The 20,787-nt window shown below is 38.7% G+C and overlaps 1 protein-coding gene across 1 annotated transcript in view; it reads left to right on the forward strand.

Moving 5' to 3' along the window:
• Positions 1 to 20,787, forward strand: part of rbm33a (RNA binding motif protein 33a) — a 31,050-nt gene that overhangs the window by 6,553 nt on the left and 3,710 nt on the right. Inside the window, exons 5-16 of the mRNA XM_055037473.1 lie at positions 208 to 496; positions 2,249 to 2,380; positions 3,053 to 3,221; positions 3,320 to 3,549; positions 5,241 to 5,553; positions 6,846 to 6,907; positions 10,800 to 10,929; positions 11,303 to 11,667; positions 13,342 to 13,608; positions 13,816 to 14,100; positions 14,868 to 15,620; positions 19,926 to 20,102. Coding sequence (XP_054893448.1) covers positions 208 to 496; positions 2,249 to 2,380; positions 3,053 to 3,221; positions 3,320 to 3,549; positions 5,241 to 5,553; positions 6,846 to 6,907; positions 10,800 to 10,929; positions 11,303 to 11,667; positions 13,342 to 13,608; positions 13,816 to 14,100; positions 14,868 to 15,620; positions 19,926 to 20,102 — 3,172 coding nt within the window. The remainder of the gene's footprint in view (positions 1 to 207; positions 497 to 2,248; positions 2,381 to 3,052; positions 3,222 to 3,319; positions 3,550 to 5,240; positions 5,554 to 6,845; positions 6,908 to 10,799; positions 10,930 to 11,302; positions 11,668 to 13,341; positions 13,609 to 13,815; positions 14,101 to 14,867; positions 15,621 to 19,925; positions 20,103 to 20,787) is intronic.

Consider the following 20,787-nt stretch of genomic DNA (forward strand, 5'->3'; position numbering starts at 1 on the left):
CCTTTTCTGCTTGACTTAATGTCAGTTGTTCTTTCAGCAAATGACTTTTTTCTGAGCCTGTACACTGCAGCTAACAATTACTCTGCTACTCAATTAGTTGACGATTATTTCAATAATCATTTCGTCATGTTTAATAATTTAGCTTTTGTTGAGGTGATTAACTATCACAATGAGTCCCAGCAGCTCTAATGTTGTTTTCTCTCTCAGTGGTCAACATGCTACATACAGCATGGGAGCTTCCTATGACCAGCAGGGCAACTTGCAGGAAGCAGACTACACAGATGATGTCGTGAACCTGGGTGCAGAGGGCTGCGAAGAGGAGGAGGAGTTCCGCCAAGAGGAAGATGCATATGCAGAAACCTACAACCAGGAGGACAATACAGAGATGTCTGAGAACCAAATGGATTACGCCGGAGAGCCAGCTGAGGGTGATGATGGCTACCAGTATGAAGTGCTAGACATCAACATCAACGAGCCGTTAGACGGTGAATTTCAAGTGAGTTTTCACATTTGCTTGTTGCTGCTGTGTAAAGGTTCGCACGCACACAATCACACCCACACATTCTCCCACTCACATTTTCTCCCCACCTCTATTGTGTCCCAGAGATAATGTCTCATCTTGGGAGAAGTCAGGATGAAAAAAAATCTATTCAGGAGACGGAGACATCTGTTGGCGTTTTTTGGGGAGAGGACGATTAAAATCATTATCACCTCCTGCCAGCAAATTTCTCCATCTTGCTGACAAAGTTTACTTGACGGCTTGTTTGGCCGCTGTCGCCTTCGAATCTCACTGCCATTGTGACCTTGGGCCGTGTATCTTTAGAGCAGCGAGAAGCCTCTTTGTGTTGGGGAGATGTGCTGCCAATCGCCAGAGGTTAATGTGGGAGGCTCCCCCCCCTTTTCTGGCTTTTACACTGGATCTGATAAAGTCTCACACAGGTGAAAAGATTATTGACCTTCCTAAGGACACTCCATACAGTTTTCTAATGATTGATGTTAGTTTCTCTTTTATTCGTTCCCTTTACTCTTTAGCCAGACTAAGAGGATCAAAGATAAGGCCAGATCCATGTGCAAATGTCTGTTATGGTCCATTTACCGTGTTGTGATTGTGTTTGGCACCTGACAGAGATATATTAGCCCAACTCCCCTTTCAAAACAAAGATAAGATGTTGACCTTTTTAGCCAAAGTGGCTGTCTCTTTTCAATCTAGGGGGATGTGTGGGTATAGATGCGTATTGCTGTTTACAGGGTCGCTAAACAGGTTGACCTTGACTCTTTGCTAACCCTGGTTTCATTGAGGATTATGTGGAATGGTTTAAATGATTAAGATGTTCTTCTCTCTTGGGAGAGTCACTCCATTTGTTTGCTTCTCTGCAAGTTTGTTTTTATGTTTTGCATTTATGTGCTTTCCAGTTGGGAGGTTAATGGGGTACAACAGAAAAACACTGTTGTGTGACCTGCAATATGACCTTATTTACAAGCTAATGCTTGTTATTCTGAATCGCTTTACTAGCTCTGTTAGAAAGCGAATGACTTGTAGATTTTTGCCTCTGCAGCAGACTTGTTTATTTTGAATTTATAATAATAAATTGCAACGAATCAGAAGCCGAATGAAACAGTTATGAAGATAAAAAGAGAGAAAAACTGATTTGTCATCCTGCAATGTTTTGCTTCCTTCGCTACGCAGTCGTGAACTTACAGTTCAGCCAATAACAGAGTGATTTGTGAGGAGTCAGTCAATGATATTTTCACCATCACTGAAGCAGGGAGGAGTGTTTTTATCTGTGCCTGCATTTCTGTATATCATGTCAAACATTTACATCTCATTGAATTTCAAATGCTACCAGGAATAGTAATGAAGCCTTGCTCCCACTGTTATGGTAATTTGCCTTTGGAAAGGGGTGGGGCTCCCTGGTGCCTTCCAAATCCTCACCATAACATTTTGGTCTCCATTCTCTTTTGTTTTGTTGTGTTTTTTTTTTTTTTTTTTTTTTTTGTATGTTTTGTTTTTTGTCTTTGTTTATGTTAAAATTGTATATATCTAAAATGCAAATCCTACATTAATTCAACAAACCTGTATCTTTCTTAATTCACTCATCTCTTTTGCTTCTATTCTTTTGTTTGTCAAGATTATTCTTGCTTTCTAACAGAAATAAGATATGATAAAAAAAAAATAATTTCTAAAATACAGTGGTACATTGTTGGTAAATATCAGAGAATAACACTGACTTTGTGATTTACCTTTAAGAATGAGGAGTTTCAAAGATCCAATGGCAATGAAGCAGAAACGACTCAGGAGGAAGATGCTGAGGAGGGGAGAGGAGAAGAGCAGCAAGAAGAAAACGCAACAGAGGAACCTCCAGTCTATGAGACAGAGGAGGTGGGTCTGGACTGAGTGCTTTGATTTGTGATTAAATCTAAAACTACAAAACACAGTCTTCTCATTGGTATGACTTCTCTCAATTTTGCCATAATTTATTTTTAACAAATTTATATTAAAAAAATAAATTTTTTATTGTACCTATTAGAGATAAAAGAAAATAATCCAAATGGAAATGTACTAAATCAGAAATTAGCAGGGCAGGGCAATTAATCGACTGGGCCAGTTTTTGCCCACACTCCTGCAAAATAAAACTAACTTGACCCTAGGAATAAGAAATATATCAACTTTTTAAAATTTGAGGACCTTCAAGTTAAAGATATCTGCTATGAAATTGACCTGTTTTTAATAAATGCATCTCTTCTGTAAAAGTTGTTATAATTTTTAAGATAACATTTTTTTTAACTAAAAACTTGGATGGACCAGAGAATAGTAACTCTGACATGAATTACTGTACTGGTAGCTGGAAAATTTTCAGTGATTTACTTGTTTAATTTTTTTTTTTTTAATATTAGTAGCTCTTATTTGCAGCAGAATGTGGGTAGAGGGATTTGGGGGGAAGACAATGCACCATAAGTCCCAGATTCAGATCCTGGACAGCTACAGCTGTTGTACCTCTACACAACACAGCACCATAGTACTTGTGATTTTAATGTTGGGCACTGTCTCCAGGGTGGGAATAAGACTCTTCCTGAGGACGAAACGCAGGAGGAATCTGATGAAGAGGACGAAGAAAGTGCAGAATCTGGCAGAATACGGTTTAAATCTGAGAGGAAGGATGGCGTTGTTGTGCGCCTGGCGGATTCTGGTAGTAAAAAAAGGCACATCCCTGAAACTCTCGGTATGCTTTATCTGTTTTCTTGATTATTTTTGTGGATAATTTATACTTTGCTCCCTGAAAGAGGAATCCATAAATGTTATGTTTCTGCGTGTCTCTAGAGCTTTCAGACAAGGCCAAGAAAGACTTGATGGAGTTTGAGGTGCAGGAACGGCAGAAGAGACAAAACCGTCACGGAGGCCGAGGCAGAGGAGCAGGAATGGGAGCAGGGGGGCGAGGAGGCAGAGGAAGAGGAGGTTTCTCTGGCTTTGGAATGGCAGATTTTAGAGGAGGACAAAGAAGAAAAATGCATGACCAAATGCTGCCCCTGATGGGAAACATGAGCATACAGGTAAACTTGTGAACTTATCTGCCCAAATTCCACTTGGATTTTTTGAAACTGTTTCTCCCTTACAATAATTTACTTACGAGATACAAATTTGTTGTGACAGACCAAAACAAAGTTAGGGTATAGTTTTCAAGCGAATTGAAAATAATACTTGGTTTTCAAAATGAACAGCTTGGCATATTCTTTTCAGTTCAATCCTCTTGGGTCAGTTTTTTCTAGAAAGCATATTTTTGCACTTTGATCTGCAAATGCAAGCCTCTTTTATGGTAATTTTATATTACATGGATACAGTGTGCATTATTTCTTTTTTATGCTGTCAATTTCTGACATTTGTGACTATTATTTATAAAATCTGTTTCGCTCAAATGCAGGTATAATTCATTTAAATAATATCACATTTTTTCTGTTCTGACAACACTAACCTCCAAATTATCAGTGTAAATATATAGATATACTGAGAAAGTATACACTATTTTGAATTAGAGCATCTATATTTTAGTTGTAATGTAACAAGACATGATATTTTGTTTGAAAGTTTTCTGACAAATATGGTCACAACCAAAAACATGGTTGTACCATGTTGCAATAACACCAAATCAAACTGTGACACTAAGTACTCTTAATGTTTGTACTTCAACAGAAAAGCATAAAAACAATGTTTTAATTTGACTCAGCCCACGATGCGTCACACTACAATATTTTTATTTGATAGATCTTGTTCTGAAGTCTGTCTTTCCAACAACAACATACAGCTTCACAGGATCAAATATATGATCAGAGCATATCTCCGGTTTGATATTTTTCTAATTTTAGTTTCACTTATTGTGGCTTGTGGAAAATAGCTTCTCCAAGAGTTCTGTTTTCTATAAATAACTCGCCTGATTTTTTCTCTTGCAAATGTTCAGGGTGTTTTAGAAACTAAGAGAAAAATCTGAACTGTGGCTATCAGGCTTTTTCTTGTAACTCGAGCTGCTTAATATGCTGCAACAATGCCTTCTGTAAGTAGTACACATAAACCAAACTGAAATGAATATCTTTGAAATAAATTTTTAAACAAAAGCTGTATAGATCTGTGGCGGCGCTTCAAACTTTAGCTCAAGGCTACAGGTAACAAAACAAACTGAGCTAAAGAGAACCCCTAAGGTTAAAGTAGTTCTCAAGGCTGCATTTAAACTCTAGCACTGCATTTTTTTAGGTTATATTAATTAATAATAATAAGCTGTAAAATTTCAAACACAACACCAACACATGGAATGAAAAATTAATGGCACGTGGATGACATGCCAGCACCACAAACATTTTGTTGTCTGCAGTTAATGAGGTTGTGCTTTTTGCGACATACTGTAATTGTCAGATTTTTACCATTTGACTAATGTGGTCAGTGGCATGTTTGTTTGTTTGTTTGCTTGACCAATTATCAAAGATCAATTTGAAACACCACTGAGCTGTACCGTTTGATCCCCTCCAGCATTTATCAGTTGGTTAGTATATTTTTGCAGGTACAGATGTTTATGTTTGTGAATCATGTTCACTGTCGCTCACTTTGAAAGTGTCCACTAAGATATAAATACTCCTTAAATTAAGATTCTGTTTAACATTTATACCTCATGTTGCAAATGAAATGGTGTCATTCTTAATGGGAAGACCTGTGTTTTGACAGCTTGTCTCGTTTTCTTACATTTTCCAATTAACAGCCGTCCTCTCGAATGCCTTCCCCGCATCAGCAGCATCTGCAGTCCCATCAGCACCACCCTTCACGTCCAAGAGGACCACTTCCCTTCCAGGAGCACGGACGCCCCATTCCCCAGCAGACTCTTCAGCCGCTGCTCTCCTCTCACCTGGCTCATCGCTCCCCACCCCTACGGCCCCAGCTGGAACAACCCCCACCTCGAATGATGAATTCCCCGCCGCCTAGTTTCCCTCAACATCACCAGCAACAGCCCACTCAACCCAAAAACATCCACATTAACCCCCACTTCAGAGGACCTGCACAGTCCTCTGTACAAAGTAGGTGATCCTATAAATAATGACTTTTTATTTTGACATGTGTTGTCTTAGTTTCTTATATTTAATTACTTGAGTTATTTTTTCATTGGTGAGAAAAAAACAAAACAAGGAGGAGGTACATTATTATGAATTATTCCAGTAATCCTGCACTCCTTATTTCCCGGTTCCTCGGAGAATCAAGAATAAAGCTATAGTAAGCCATATTTGCATTTTGTCACAAGCTATCTGGGAAAAAACTGTAAACAAAATGCATTTTAGTCAGATGATACTGAAATTAAACTATTGGTCCACTTGCAGAACACTTTGTGTGGCAGAAAACCAAAATTACATGTAATCCCTAATGCAGAATCTCAATCCTGAAACATGGTAATAGCAGAATAATGCTATGGGGATGCCTGTCATAATGAGGAACAGGGAAGCTGGTCAGAGTCAGTGGGAAGATGGCTGAACCAAAATGTGGAACAATCCTGGAAGAAAGCCTGTTAGAGGTTCCAAAAGACTTGAGACTGGAGTGTAATCAACTCCTAGCAGGACAAAGACTCTGAACACTGAGCGAGAGCCACTGTTGAGCAGTTCGGATGAAAGTATACCGAGTCTCAAGTCCATCGCTACACCATGGGATTTTGCTCTGCAATTGCGGTTCCTAAAAGGGTCTTAAATTCCTCCATTTTTTTAAGTTTTGCAAATATAAAAAATGTATCAGAGATCACAAACTGGGTTTCAAAGTGTTTAATGTGTGATAAATCAGTCAAGATTTAGGATGTTAATTTCCAGATGTTGGCATTTTTTAAATTAAAAATCCAAAAACTATAAAAAAAAATCTTGAAAACTGAGTCTTAAGAATACAGATTTAAATTAAATATTGAAAGAACCCTTAAAAGACAGGATAACATATGAACATATGAATTATGTAACTGTCCATCGTTTTATTCATTTTTACATATGTAGTATGTATTTACTACTCTGACTGAGTTGTTGTCTCTGAATCCTTTTTTTGTTAGAAACTGAGTTGCATCAAAATTTAATTTATTGGATTACTTGATGCCAAATGTTATGAAACTGCAAATGCTTTCTCTACTTTTTTGTAAATTGTTCTGAGGTTAACATTGCATTGAGCTCCCTGCTCCATACCTATCAACGTAAAAAAAAGATGTGGAAATGTAACATTTATGCCTAAGAATCCTTAGTTTAGGGATATCTCCTCCTCTCTGCCTACTGCCTCTCATTTTCCTTGTTTTCCACCCTTCCCCCACCTTTTGCTCCCTGTTTCTGCCCCTCTCTTCTCATTGCAGTGCCCTTGATGCCTCCTGCTCAGAGCCAGTCCAGACCTGCTGTGGGTCCTCAGAGGTTTCCTGTGAGTAGCAGCTGCTCCTCCACCTTCCATTTGCTTCACTTTCTTTCACTCGCCACACGGTCAATGTCCCTTTATGTTAGTGGAAATATCATTACTTCAATTAGACCGTCTGCACTGACCAAATACTGTTAAAGTAAATCCGTAAACAGCGATACGAGCCTGGGTGTACAACTGGAAACGCATGATAGGAGCTCTAGGCTGAAGACTTGGAGGCAAGGCTCTGCTGTGACGGGAATTACTTAACAGCTCTTCATGGATGGTGTGGAGCTCAGACAAGCCAGCTTGGCACATAATGGTATTGTGAATATGGGATATACTTCTGGTAAAAATTCAGTCTCTGCACTAGCTTTCAATGATATCTGAGCTAGTGAAACGTGGTGGACTGAGGCTTCCCCCCACCCTCCATCTTATATTCTTACATTTGGCATACAAATGTATCTGAGATTAGGGATTTTTCTGGAAGAAAGGGTCTCCCATTTGAGTCACAAAGAAGCCCTCCCAAATTGCAACAGAAATTTCTTTCAGGTCATAATTGCATTGAAGAAGCCTGCTTGCCATAAAGTGAGCCGAAGTGCCCTAAGTCTCACCATCCTTTTAGATAATGATGCCCAGGCATCAGGTGGTGCTGCTGGTGACTGACATATTTCTGGAAATTGCATTTTATATGGATTTATGCAAATTAGCAATCAGAAAATGACTACATCCAATTGCCTTCATGTGGATGTACAAATGAGCCTGGTTGTTTCCCTGGAGATGCTCTTAATGAAAAGCTGTATTTTTATTTACCTCTTTCTCAACCTTCTGTGTCAGAATGATGCTGCTCCTGTTCCCATATGTCTTAACATCATGTTGAATGTTGACAGCAGACTTGCTAAAAAAACAGTTTGGGCTCTTATCAGAAAGCAGAAGTATTGGGAAGAGAATTCAGACAAGTTGGAAGATAAACAGCACGATGTTGGATTCCCTAGCTGTCAATCACATTTAGGCTGCCGTTGCCAAGGACATGATTTGAAATGCAGGTGACACACCAGCAGGCAACTCTCCATTTATCAGTGGACATGTGATTACGTGTAATTATCATACATTATCATCCCATCAAATTTAATTGTTTAAAGGCTGGACTAATGGGGGGTCATAGCCTCCAGTATTAATGCATTAAATTTTTGGAGGTGGAGACAGGTTTTGAAATATTAATCTTAACACTAATTAAAGCCCTTCTTAGGAATATTTGTTTCTACGCATCTTTAAGCCTCTAAACTCCAACGTATAATGATTTTTAAAAAATTATTCAATAAAATGATTAATTTATTTTAAAAATCAAAATATGGAGGAAAAAAAATGCTCAAAAGAACATTTTGTAAAAATAATTAGATGCTGTTTATTTGATAGCTTTTTGCTTAGTTTTGAAAACATTTCTACATTATGGGAATCCTTATTCTACATTATAATCTGCTGGATAGAGAAGCTTGGCTTACTTCCATCTATGAACAGTCGTCTCTTGGTGATGCCTACTGGTGCTGATGGCTGTTAAGGAGTTGCTAATGAGGTGTGTGAAAAAGAATTAATGTCACAACAGTGTCTGTGCTCAGCCAAAAAACAAAGCTAGCCAGTTCATCTTCTTGCTACCCTGCTGTTTATTAGCTATGGTTTGAAATACAGTCAGCATCTACAAAAGTTAACAGGACTTCTGTGCAACACTGCTTCTAATACTAATGTTAGAATTGTGAACTGTACAACGTTAGGTTGAGACTGTTAAAAGGACAGTTGAAACCTTTTTCAATTGCGAGCTTCTATGGAGTTTTGGAATCAGTGTCCTACACATAGTAGGTAGTAATTGGGATCAAACTGGTATCAGTTGTACTTTTAATTTCTCCCATCTTAATCAACCCTGTTTTCAAAAATGCCATCATATCCCCTATAGTTGTCATTTATAAGTGACATGTGATATGAGTCACACGTCTCATCTTCCCTCCCCCAATTTTAAGATGCGCCTAAGTCCGAAAGCCTTTGGAGTTTTGGAGTTTATCACCAAAGATGCAAATAGCTGCTCAGGAAAGGCTTTTTCTTTGCTTACTGAAAAAATTATATCACATTTTCAGCATATCAAAATGCAAATGATTGCAGAAATATTTTTTTCTTCTTAATTAACACTCTTTTGTTGTTTTCATACCGACAACCATTTTGGTTGAGTGAAAATTATTTTAAATCTAAATCTGCCAAGACTAGGACTCATTTAGAGATTAACTGTTGTGTCACCTTTATGAAACCTTTATTCTGTCTGTGAGCACAAAAAAGTGTAAATTTCAAAGCCTTTTTGACATCACCCGAGCTTAAGATGAGCACAGACCGTCAATATATGGTTAGGATTAGTTCACAGTTCTTACAGATTTACTGTAAATATGCAGTTTCCCTGTTTGGGAAAACAAACAAAAAAAAAGAAGATTCATCCATCCTGTCCATCTGTTGTCTTGTTTTCTCCAATTTTTATTTCATCTGAATTGTTAGTTCATTTCAGGACTTGTTGTACCAGTTTAAAGTGATTTGCTACATTCTGCTACTTGATATGACTCCAATGAATTGCATAATTTCTTTTTTTAACAGATGGTTGGCCCAAAAATGGATTGGAATGAAAATTAATGACAATTAAATGCAAGACAAAGCTTTCAGATGATAACATGCAATTAAATTACATATCATATTTGGGCATTTTTGCATTGACATTTTATAGCCATAATTAATTAAAATTCTTGGCTATAATAAGAAACAAACCAATAATCAAAAGTTAAAGTCAGTGGCTATGAAAAGTTTAATTTTACGGGTACAAAATTTATGTAGAAAGAGGAAAAATAGTAATATATATGTATTGCCATAGAATTAAAATATTTCAAAAATCAATTAACTTTATTGTTCACTCTAAGAAATCAATATAAAATCTCTTTAAAAAAACCCATCTTGTTAAAATCAGACATTCATTAAGAGCACTTTAACATTTGGCCACCCCTACATATTTACATATATTATACCTTTTTAGCTTGGAGCTTCACCAGCTTCACTCAAATATTGAGCTTTCCAGACACTGTTTTATCAAGGATTAGAAGTGAGAGGATGAGCTGTGGTATTTGAGAGGTATTATATGGACACCGGAGTCCTCATTGTGCAAACCTGTCTGTCTGACCTTTTAGAATAGTATGATTGTGCCCTCATTGTGATCCCCTGTCTTCATAAGCCCCTTTGATTAACTTTATGTTAAGCAAGTTTTGGGGACTCTGGCCTTGCTTTTTAACACATCTTCTCTCTAAATACCTCCATAGAGAAGTGGAATAAAGATGGATTAGGCCTTGATAGCATCTTAAGTAATTTACAATAGGCTCAGAAGAGGCAAGCAGCCCATTTGTGGAAGTGTCACGTGTTGAATAGGAGGTTAATTTTTCAACAGAGATGGATGTTTAAAGAATAAAGGAGACAGTTATGAGGGGAGATTCAAATTCCAAGGAGGGATTAAATAGTTGTTATCTGGTTTTCTTGGTTAAATTGATTGGGTTTAGAGTAGAAAGCTGTCGACCAGACAAAGTGGTTGAAACAAAGATGAGGCCACCTATTCCCCCCCGAAACACCCTTTCCTTATTAGACACTGGCTTTTCATTTATATCAATAAAGCCCCAAGAAATATTAATGCAGGTTTGCTCAGGAATTCATGCTGAAGGGTTCCTTTGGTATTGGCATGCATATTGATGTTTACATCTGTTTAAAGGCCCCAGCACTTCAATTACTCACATTCTCTCTGCCCAGTCTAATTCTTCACAATTCTCCCTTTATTAGTTAGTTGTTTTTCCATTATTGAGTTTCCAGATTGGTGAAATGATTCATGAGTTTTGTGGGTTTTTCTTCCTAGGGCCTTGGAGACTTCCAGCAGCACATGCCAGGTAATTTTGGTCCACCCCAGCGACTGCCTCATCACATGGAGCCCTTAAGGAACCAACCACCTCAGGGCCCTCAGGACAGGGAGCCTCTCTTTATAGGAGGTTAGTCTCAACGTCTAGCCTTGATGAGTATTAGGAAGCTTTCAGAGCATATTGAGCTCTCTTCATCACCTCTAGCCCTATACCTAGAGGGTATGCTGCCAGCTCTCTGGTGCTGCTGTATTAGCAGATCTCATGTTAAATGCATGTTCGTATATACATGTGAATGAACCTTGGAAATGGCTTTAAACATACATATTTATGATTTTTCATACCCATCATTAATGTAAAATTGATAACCTATATTCTTGTTTCCACCCTTCACCCTGATAGAGTTGTCTGATGTTGTTTTCATGCTGCAAAGAAATCTAAAATTTCTTCTTTAGGAGAAAACAAACTAAACTGAGCTGTTTTTGTCTTCCCTGTGTGCCCACAGAGTGTGGAGATTCATCACGGTTTCCAGGTCAGCACATGTTTGATCACCCAGGGCCTGGCTCTTTGATGAACAGCGGCAACAACCTCCACCACCACCAGCTGTCTGGCCAGGCCCACATGAGCTTCAGCCCTCCTGGAGCGCCCTTCAACCAGCCAGGCCAGGGCCCGTTAGGACTGTTCCAGAGAGAACCCCCGAGACCCAACCTCCCTCCCCACCAAGGCCACCAGGGGATGGTGAACCTGAATCAACAAGGTGGTCCCCCAAACCAGCCCCGGCCTTTCATGAGCCCTCGACAGCCATTCGGCCAGCAGGGCAACATGTTCCCCCCTCCACCAGTTCAGTTTGGGTTGCAGGTACCACGAAGAGTAAGTGGTGGACATTTCTTTATCTTGTTTATGCTCTGATTCTGCTTGAAATTTCTATTAAGTGTTCTGAATTATTATCAAAACATTCTCACTTAGCAAGAGCCAATGCATTTTGTCAAGAGAAATAGTCTAGAGCTCCCCCTAGTGAGGGAATCCTTATCGTGTCATATTTGAAATCCAACAACAATAACATAAGCAACAATTAAAGTTAAGTTCACATCAATCACCTCAAATTTTAGTTTTAAGTCAAGTTTATTTGTCTAACATATTTCAGTAACAATCCAGTTCAAAGTGCTTTACACAATAAAAGCATGACAGAGTAGCCAGTTATGAAACGAGCAATGGATATTACATTTTGCCAATTGCCATAATCAAAATTGTCAAGCAAAGATATAGGAAATGTATTGTTCCAGTTATTAATTAAAGGCAAAAAGTTTCCATATGACTCTACAAAGGTGTCTTTGATTACTGACAAGGATTCTGATTGTGACTGTAGAATTTTATCTGTGTCATTTCTAAAGATGAATTTCTCAAAAATCGAAGAAAAGTGAAATGATTGTAGAAAAAAGTCTCCACTTTGCCCTCCGGTTTTTATTCATGAGAGCTGTTAAGATTGTAGACTACACAGATAACTGTAATATGATTTACAGCTGCTAAACAGATACAGCCTAAATTTTTACAGTTTCATTGGACATTGAGAATATTTCTGAAAATGATAAACTTTTTTATTTAGTCAGCTTCAGCTTTTACTTTTATTTAATGATTTGTGTCTCTCTTTTTAAAGCAAAAGCCCAAACTGAGCAGGGTAGTAAATACTACTCTGCAGAGTTGCAAGAAAAGCTAAACATATTCTTGTTGACCAAAGATTTATTATCAAGTATTTTCAAATCCATGTTAACAAAGTGTAATACAAACAGATAAAAATATTTGCTTTTGTCCCTTTTATGGATAACCATATTCATAATTTTAACTGATTAGCCAAAATAGAGAGTGTCATAGTCTGTATGACACTCATAGTTTGTATTCTCGTTCTGCCGTGCATATTGTTGTTTTTGTATTTATGTCAATCATATTTGGACTTTTCTGGCTCCAAATCAAGTGGTCCCTTTGGTGATGATGACATTAATTTTGATCTGCTCTGTTTGTAATCAGCTGTTCAATAGTTGAAAAATCAATCAAAACTAAGTACTCCAATCATTTAGCAGTGTGTCCTTTAAAATGAATATGGATAATCTTGTAATTTTTTTCTCTTGTATACACACACAAATAAGTTAGATTCCAGCATAAAACCTGAATAGAGAATTAAAAGCCTCTGAGTTGGTGGACCAAAAATACAAAATTTCAGTTTTGCCAGCTTTGTAAATAAAATTTTTCATCCATTAGATTATTTCACTTAGATAGAAGAAGAGAGGTTTAGGGAATCAGAAGACTTCAGAGAGAGGTACAAGTAGGTGCCAGGGGCATCAAAAGGCAAAAGAAATATTTTATTCCCTGATGATGTTTCCTGGGAGGCAGAGCATGTACAGAAAAATGTAAAGGCCTCATAACAGAGCCTTGGGGTATTCCATGCGAAAGAGATGAAATTAGTTGAGCACATTTCACAAGTTTTTATTGAAAAATAATTCAAGATGATTTAAAATATTTGTTTTAATGTGAATTATGCTACCGTTGCAGGGCTTGATGCACACGCCCCCTGTCTCCCAGCTGCCACATCATGATCCTTTATCTCCCCATCCCATACATCAGCAGCAGCAGCACCACCACCATAGGCAAGAGATGCCCCATCAACAGCACCAACAGATAAATCTCAATGAGCCTCGCTCCATGACACATCATGGTCAAAATCCTTTCCATCAGCAGCAGGGGCATGGTGGCCCCAGGCACATGAATCCCCGTTCTCAGAACCCCCCACAGAGGAACATGTCAAACAGGCAGAGAATGGTAAGAGATCAACAGAGAAGGTCATTGTTGGTCAAAGTGAAATCAGAGTGTTCTGTTTTGCCATAGTGTCGCAAAATTAGTCTTTTCTCATTGTATTTCATTGTATTTATTTTTTCAGTTGGAACCCCTCAATTTCATTTGAGACCAAAATTATGCCAGTAGATAAAAGTAATTAAAGACCTGAATTAAATCTCTTTGTGTTTTCAGAACACGCCCATCTCCAAGCAAATGCAGCACCGCAACAGCAACCTACGGGAGCTCCCTGTAGCACCTGCTAACACAAACATGAACAGTTCCTCCCCCGCTGCCAGCATCAATCCTGTTGCCAGGACAACGCCGGGAACGCGTCCGGGGCAGAGCATTCAGCCGGCGTATGGCGGTGGCAGAGGAAGAGGCCAAGCTGCGAAGACTGAACCACAGGCTGGGGAAGCAGGCAGGGTGGTGACTCAACAACAGGAAACTACAAACACACCATCCAGCTCAATACCACAGGTCAGTGATCCAGGATCAGACCCAATTGCAAGAAAAAAACAACAACAAAATTGCTGTTCAGATAATTGAGAAATGTATTTAACTCAGGAAATACTGTGCCTTGTTGCAGTAGAGTTGTTTAGTACCTTAAAATTTAAACTTATTTAGAGCTCAATCTGGCCAATACTGTTTGTAAATCTAGTGAATACCAGCAGCCACTGAGTCCATTCCACATTATCTAAATGTTACATATTTTAAACGAGCACTAGTCCAAGTTTGGTCATTTGACTTAAAAAAGGGAAATTCTGTTGATTCAGAAGTGAGGTCCAGCATTTAATTTTTTTCTAAGTAGTGGAAGTTGAGGTAAATGTTTTGTACAGTGAATTTCTGATATTGGTGGGGGTTTAAGATGTCAAGTAGCAATTTCTCTATATATTTCAGTTTCCCAATATGCACTTTTCTTTTAGAATATTTCAGTAATTTGGAATCATGTTCCACAGACAAATCTGGAAATAGACAGGGCTTCAATGTTCTCCAGTGATGTAAAATCTATTTGGAGTAAAATAAATTAGTAATGCCTTAAAAGATACAACTTAACATTATGTTGGTAAAAAACGTTAATTTTGCTTTCAAGTGCGATAAATATAGGATGTTTTAACCCCACTAAATAACTATGGCATATTATAATGATTGTAATATTGACTACAATTATTATGATTTTTTTAAATTTTTTGAGCAGCCCTTTTTACTGTTAAATCATCTTTTGCAACATCCTTTTTATGGTGCAGGACCCTGACGAAGATGAAGAGACTCGGCAGTACCGTCTGAAGATCGAAGAGCAGAAGCGTCTCAGAGAGGAGATCCTGAAGAGAAAGGAGCTGCGGCGGCAGATGCAGGCTGGTGTCAGGAAGAAGGAGCTGCTGGAGAGACTTAACGCTCAGACAAACACACAAAACCAGGACTCTACTCCTACACAGACTCAACCTTCACCACCAAATCAGCTCCCTGTACCACAGCAGCAACAGCAGCAGCAGCAGCAGCAAGAACAAAACCTGCAACAACTACAGGCTCACCAGCAGCAGAGGCCGGTTCCTCAGAGGCCACAACAGTCAGTAAATCACACATTAACTAATCCTAATCAGGACAGTGCCATGCCTCCTAGCATTCCTGCCCTGATCCCTGCCCCACGCCCCAACGTCAAGTCACGCCTACAGATGGTAAAAGGGAGCCCACAGGAGCAACAGACCCCTGGCTCAGGTCCTGAGCAGCAGTGGAAGCAGCCCCAACAGAACCAGCAGCAGCAGCAACAGCAGCAGCCACTTCTGCTGCAACAAAGAAGAAATAGCTCTTTGCAGAGTGCAAACAAACCAGGCGCTCAAGTTCCTCAAAAGAACACCCCTCTTTCAGTGAGGCAAGGCCCAGCTCAGACTCTTGGACCTAAACCCGGGGCGAAAAGAACTGTGATGCAGCGTGTGAAAAATGCAGGTGTGGAAGCCCAGCAGGTGCCACAGAAAGTCAGAGTCGTCAAACTATCAGGACCGGTGAGCTCAGGTTTTCATTTTTACTTGACACTTCCTTTTGTGTCTGACATTTATTTGATCCTTTGCTGTAGATTTTACCCACAAGGGAAACTGCATAACTGGGGATGGAAATGCCATTGATTCTCTCTCACTGTCTATTTTGTTATGTAGTTGATATCTAACCTATTAGAATGACATGGCGATGTCTGTGTCATTTTGGTAAAATTGGATCTGTTAACAGTATCTTCTATTAAGCATTAGGAGCTGGTATTTAAGCCTCAATGTCTTTACACACGTTTTACCTCTTGGAACTCAAAAAGTCTGGTGGCATTAATAAAAAAAGATCAGTTTGACATTTATCTATGGAGTTGGGAGATTCCTCAGCTCTGCTTTTAAAGGTTGATGTCCTCTTTTCAAGACGAATGAGCAAAATAAGAATAACAAGATATTCAGGTATGCCATTTCATACTCTCCATTTCAAAACTATTGATATCTTTTGAACTTTTTAAACATTTTGATTACATTACAATCCCATGCTTAAGAGTTTTTCATTGAAATATTTTTTTGATTGAACAACATTGTCGATATTTGCAAAGTGAAACAGGCTGTATTAAGTAGTGCCACCACTACTTAATACTCTGAGTAATTATTTTGTTGGACCACCTTTTGGGTCAATTACAGCTGCAAGTCTTATTAGGCATATCTTTACAGTGTTGCACATCTGCAGACTGAAATTCTAGCTCATTCTTCTGTGCGAAATATCTTAAACATAGTGCATAGTGAATGTCATTGTTTTTTTGACACGGTAGTCTGGTAGACTCTGTTCGATTGGTGACCAAAATAGCAACTTTTGTTACATTTTCAGTTGGTGCAGTTGGGTTTCACATTGCAGTGTCAAAAGAACCAAATCTTTTGAAAAAATGTTCACCCCCTCACCTGTGGTGTATGCACCAAGATCCACAACATGAAAACCTCTGAAGAAGACATATAGGGCAACTTCCTTCTTCACAAAATGCAAATAAAAATGAAGTAGGGTCATATTTTAGCGGTTGAAGGATTTCTCTTTTGTCTTTGGCGACCCATTTTTTCCGCTAGCACTATACACTCACGTTTGTTTAGGTTGTATTCACCCAGAATGCCCTGCTTCTAGTCTGATTCCTATTTTCTATCTCTTTTTCACTTGCATCTGCATGTGGTTTCAAAACGTACCGTAGTTCACTTCAATGGAACTAAACCTGGGTTTAATTACATTCACATTGGACTTTCTGGACAATCGAACCAGAGTTTGATTAAAGCAGACTAAAAAGAGCTGGTGTGAACACACTAATAAACTTATAAGATTTCAGCTCTGTGCTTTGACGTCACCATTCTTGTATTCACACACACCAGGATACCAGGATTAACCCCCAGATAGCTTATAATTAGTTTTCAGTATCTGCAGAAAAAAAGATCACCATAGCATGATGCAGCTGCTTCCTTGCTTCACCATAAGGATGATGAATTCAGGATATGCAATTACAGTTTTCAGCCTTTCATAGACTATTTGTGGGACAAAAGGTTGAGTTTTCATCTGATTAGACAAAATAATCTTCCACAATTTTAGTTTACTGTGTGGCAAACTGTAAGCAGGAAATCTTACGAATTTCTTCAACTTTCAACCATGGTTTGTTGTTCTCACAAACCAACATAGCTTTTATTTTTAAATAAAGACTATGTTTGTGTGGTACACTATTATTAGTTGTCCTGATGATGTATTTTTGCACATAGTTTTTGCACATAGCCCTACCATTTCCATTCTTGGACAATGGGTTGAACTGAGCTCTGTCCAAAGTTTAGGTTAATGATTTATAATATAATGCTGCTTCAGATTTATCAAGAACCTTATCCCTGACTTGTATGCCGTGTTCTGTAGTCTTCATGATGCAGTTCATTCATCAATCCTTTCTAACAAGCCTTTCTGAGGCCTTTAGAAAACAGCAGGGTTTATACTGAGATAAATTATAAATGGAATCTTATTGAGATCTGTCAAAGTAAAGCATGTTAAACATATGTGCATGCCACACTTTTTTTTTACTTTTATTTGTTAAATCTTTAAAACACATCTTTCTGCTTCACAATTATTCACGTTTTCTATTGAGCTTTGGTATAAAATCGCAATAAAATACATTGAAATGTGTAGTGTAAGATAACAAAAAAACTTGAAGGTTTATGTTAAGTTATTGTTTTGTTCTAATTGCACACTAATCTTTATTTTGTTATTTTTGAACAATGACAAAGGGAATGCATGTTGAGCATTAATACTCATCATTGAAGAGACGTGTCAGCGGGTTGTGATACTATTTGAAATGAGCTGCTTTCAGCCCCTCATCCCTTAGGATGAAGCAGCTGCGGTAAAATTGCAGACTGGCTGCAGATGAAGTTCACAGGGTGTCACTGTGTTAATGGACATACTAAATCAGGAAATCAGAATGAGAGCCAAAAGTGTAGGAGGATCTGAAGTGGAGAAAAAGTGGTTGAAAACGAAAAGCCTCATAAGTTGCAGAGCGAAAAAGATTCCCTCCTGCATTGTTCTGCTGTCATCAACGAGAGCTTGACAATGTTATCTCCTCTTATTCCCCTTCCCTCTTCCTCTCTGTCATCCCTCAGTTGCTTTTGATATCAACCCATCTCTCAGGTGTGAGGCAACAATAGATGCCAATCCAAGACCCTTGTAATTAATCTTTCTTGGTTGAAGGTGTAAGGGGGGATAACATAATACCTGTGTAAGAAAGTTGCCACTTTTGAGGATTTTGGATTTGTATAGCTTAGGCACAGAGATAAGAGGCAAATTATATTTTAATCAAAGGTAATACAAAAGCAGTGCAAAACACAAAAGCTCAGGAAAATGGTTGTGTGCGAAGCGGGAGGAGGGATGGGATACACATCGAGCTGCTGTCGCTTCAGTGTAATACAGCTTAGCATTTGATGGGTGCAATCAGGAGCTGTGATTTCTATAGAAGGGATTAATCCATTTACTCTCCGCTGGGGACAGGTCAGAGATAGCGGCTCTTTTCTTCCCGTGTATTGATCTGTCACATCTTTCTGCAGAGTCGGAGAAGGGACGACCTTCAATTCCTTGCCGCATGTCAACAGCAGAGCTGTGACTTTATTTCATAATGAGTCCATCACCTTGTTGGGTTGATCTTTATTCTCTGCAGAGTGGCTGATAGAAATCCAGTTCCAGTGATTGCAGATATTTAGTTTCTTTTGTGGAGCTCCTTTCGCAACCGTTGGTCAATTATATACAGTTCCTCGCAGAAGTGTTAATATCCCTTCAACTTTTCAACATTCTTCAATGTATTTTACCAGGATTTTATGTGACAAACACAAATAGTGTAATAGAAGAATGGAAAGAAAATTATACATTTATTCTTTTTATATGCAGGTTAGAATATTAGGGACATTGCAAATGTTTAGAAAAGCTGCTCTGGTCAGATTAGACCCAAATAAAACTTTTTAGTCTACGCTGTATTCATTCCCATAGTGGAACATGGTGTTCGTTGTATCATCCTTTGAGCATGTTTTCCCCCCTGATAAACAAAAAAAAAAAACAACCTAAAATTATAGTCTCCTTACTGTTGCAAACCTGGTAACCTTTTGCTATGTCTTGCAAAAAAAGTCATTAATTTCAGCCAAAATTGGAATCGGCAGGTCAGGCTTCTTAGAGATTGGTGATCGGACAGAAAATTGCAATTGGTGAACCTCTACCTACTTCTAAGTACAGTAATCACTATAGCAATCAATGTAGAGGCCATTAATCGGAGAAAAAAAAAGCATATTTAACAGTTACCGAAAGAGTACTAGAACATGTTTCGACTGTTTACATTTTCAACAGAACATTTCTGAGAAAAAAATGTTAAAATTGTCTTTATTGAGCTTGTATAAACTGTATTTAACACCCGTTCTGTTTCTATCTTTTAATCTTTATTTACTTTATTTTTCTCTCATGTATGCATTTCATTACAAAGCTCTCAGTCTCAAAGTTGTCAGAGTATTTCCTAAATACAATACTAAATTATTTGACAGTTATTTCAGTAATCAATTCATCACAATTAATCAGATGAATCGTTTCAACACTCATTTTGATTGGTTAATAAAACGGGCAATACAAGTTCTACATGCTGTGCTTCTTTGAGAGAGCACAGAATTATCCTGCTCTTGGATAATGGGAGGACAAATGCTACTGTGTAAAATGTTGGCCAAATACTTCATGTTGGGGCTGCACACAAATAAAGACAAGCAGAATTTGGTTAGTGACTCAGTGCTTTTTTTATTTTTCCAATCCAGAGTGGAAAGAGGCCCGAGGCAACCAGCAGCCCAGCGCAGCAGCAAGGCACCTGGCAAGCACCTCCACTCAACCAGAGCATCCAGAGGAAGGTGACCATGATGGGACAGCAGCAAGTGGGACCAGGTGGAACACCGCAGGCTAGCCGCGGGGGCTCGGGAGACGCACAGCAAAGCAGGGTGTGACATGAAAGAGATCTCTCTCTACCTCTGTCTCTTTTGTTTTAGGACACTAAGAATCTTTTTACCTGTAATGTATTTATTACTAGTGTAAACTCGTGTTTCATGGCAACTCCCAGCCAAAACGTCTCCTGTAAAAAGTGATTATGCCAGCGCTAGGTAGATGTAGCAATCATACAGTGGGACAGAGCGGTGTGCCAGGTTCAGGAGTATTGACAGGCTGAAAGCAGCAGAACAAGCAGAGATCCTCCATCTCCCCTGGCCGCTCCGTGCACATGTCACCACCAGGCTCTTGTCACTGGTTCCAGACTTGCAGATGCTGACAGTGTAAGGCAGCCACCACTGCGCCTGCATGGCTGCTCTGCCTTTATGCTCCCTCAACCCCCAGATACACACACACACTCATAACCATATTTCCTCCACCTCCTCCTCTTTCTGCACCAGGGGAAACATACCTCTCTCTCACACAAGATCATATGAAGATATGTCATGCAGCCTGGCATCATCTTCTGACGTTTATGTTCTGTGTAGAAATGTGATGAGTCAATCACGTTAAAAGTCTGAAAGGCACAAGAGGAAAAATGTGTGACGTTTTTTAAACGCATCTTTGCACAAAGAAACGTATCTTCAACAGAAGCAGAGTTTAGATTTTTTTTTTCAAGCCTTATTTTATTTATTTTTCGCT

The sequence above is a fragment of the Poeciliopsis prolifica genome, unplaced genomic scaffold (genome assembly GCF_027474105.1).
Source record: "Poeciliopsis prolifica strain line A6 unplaced genomic scaffold, Auburn_PproV2 SCAFFOLD012, whole genome shotgun sequence".
In the NCBI taxonomy this organism is placed as follows: domain Eukaryota; kingdom Metazoa; phylum Chordata; class Actinopteri; order Cyprinodontiformes; family Poeciliidae; genus Poeciliopsis; species Poeciliopsis prolifica.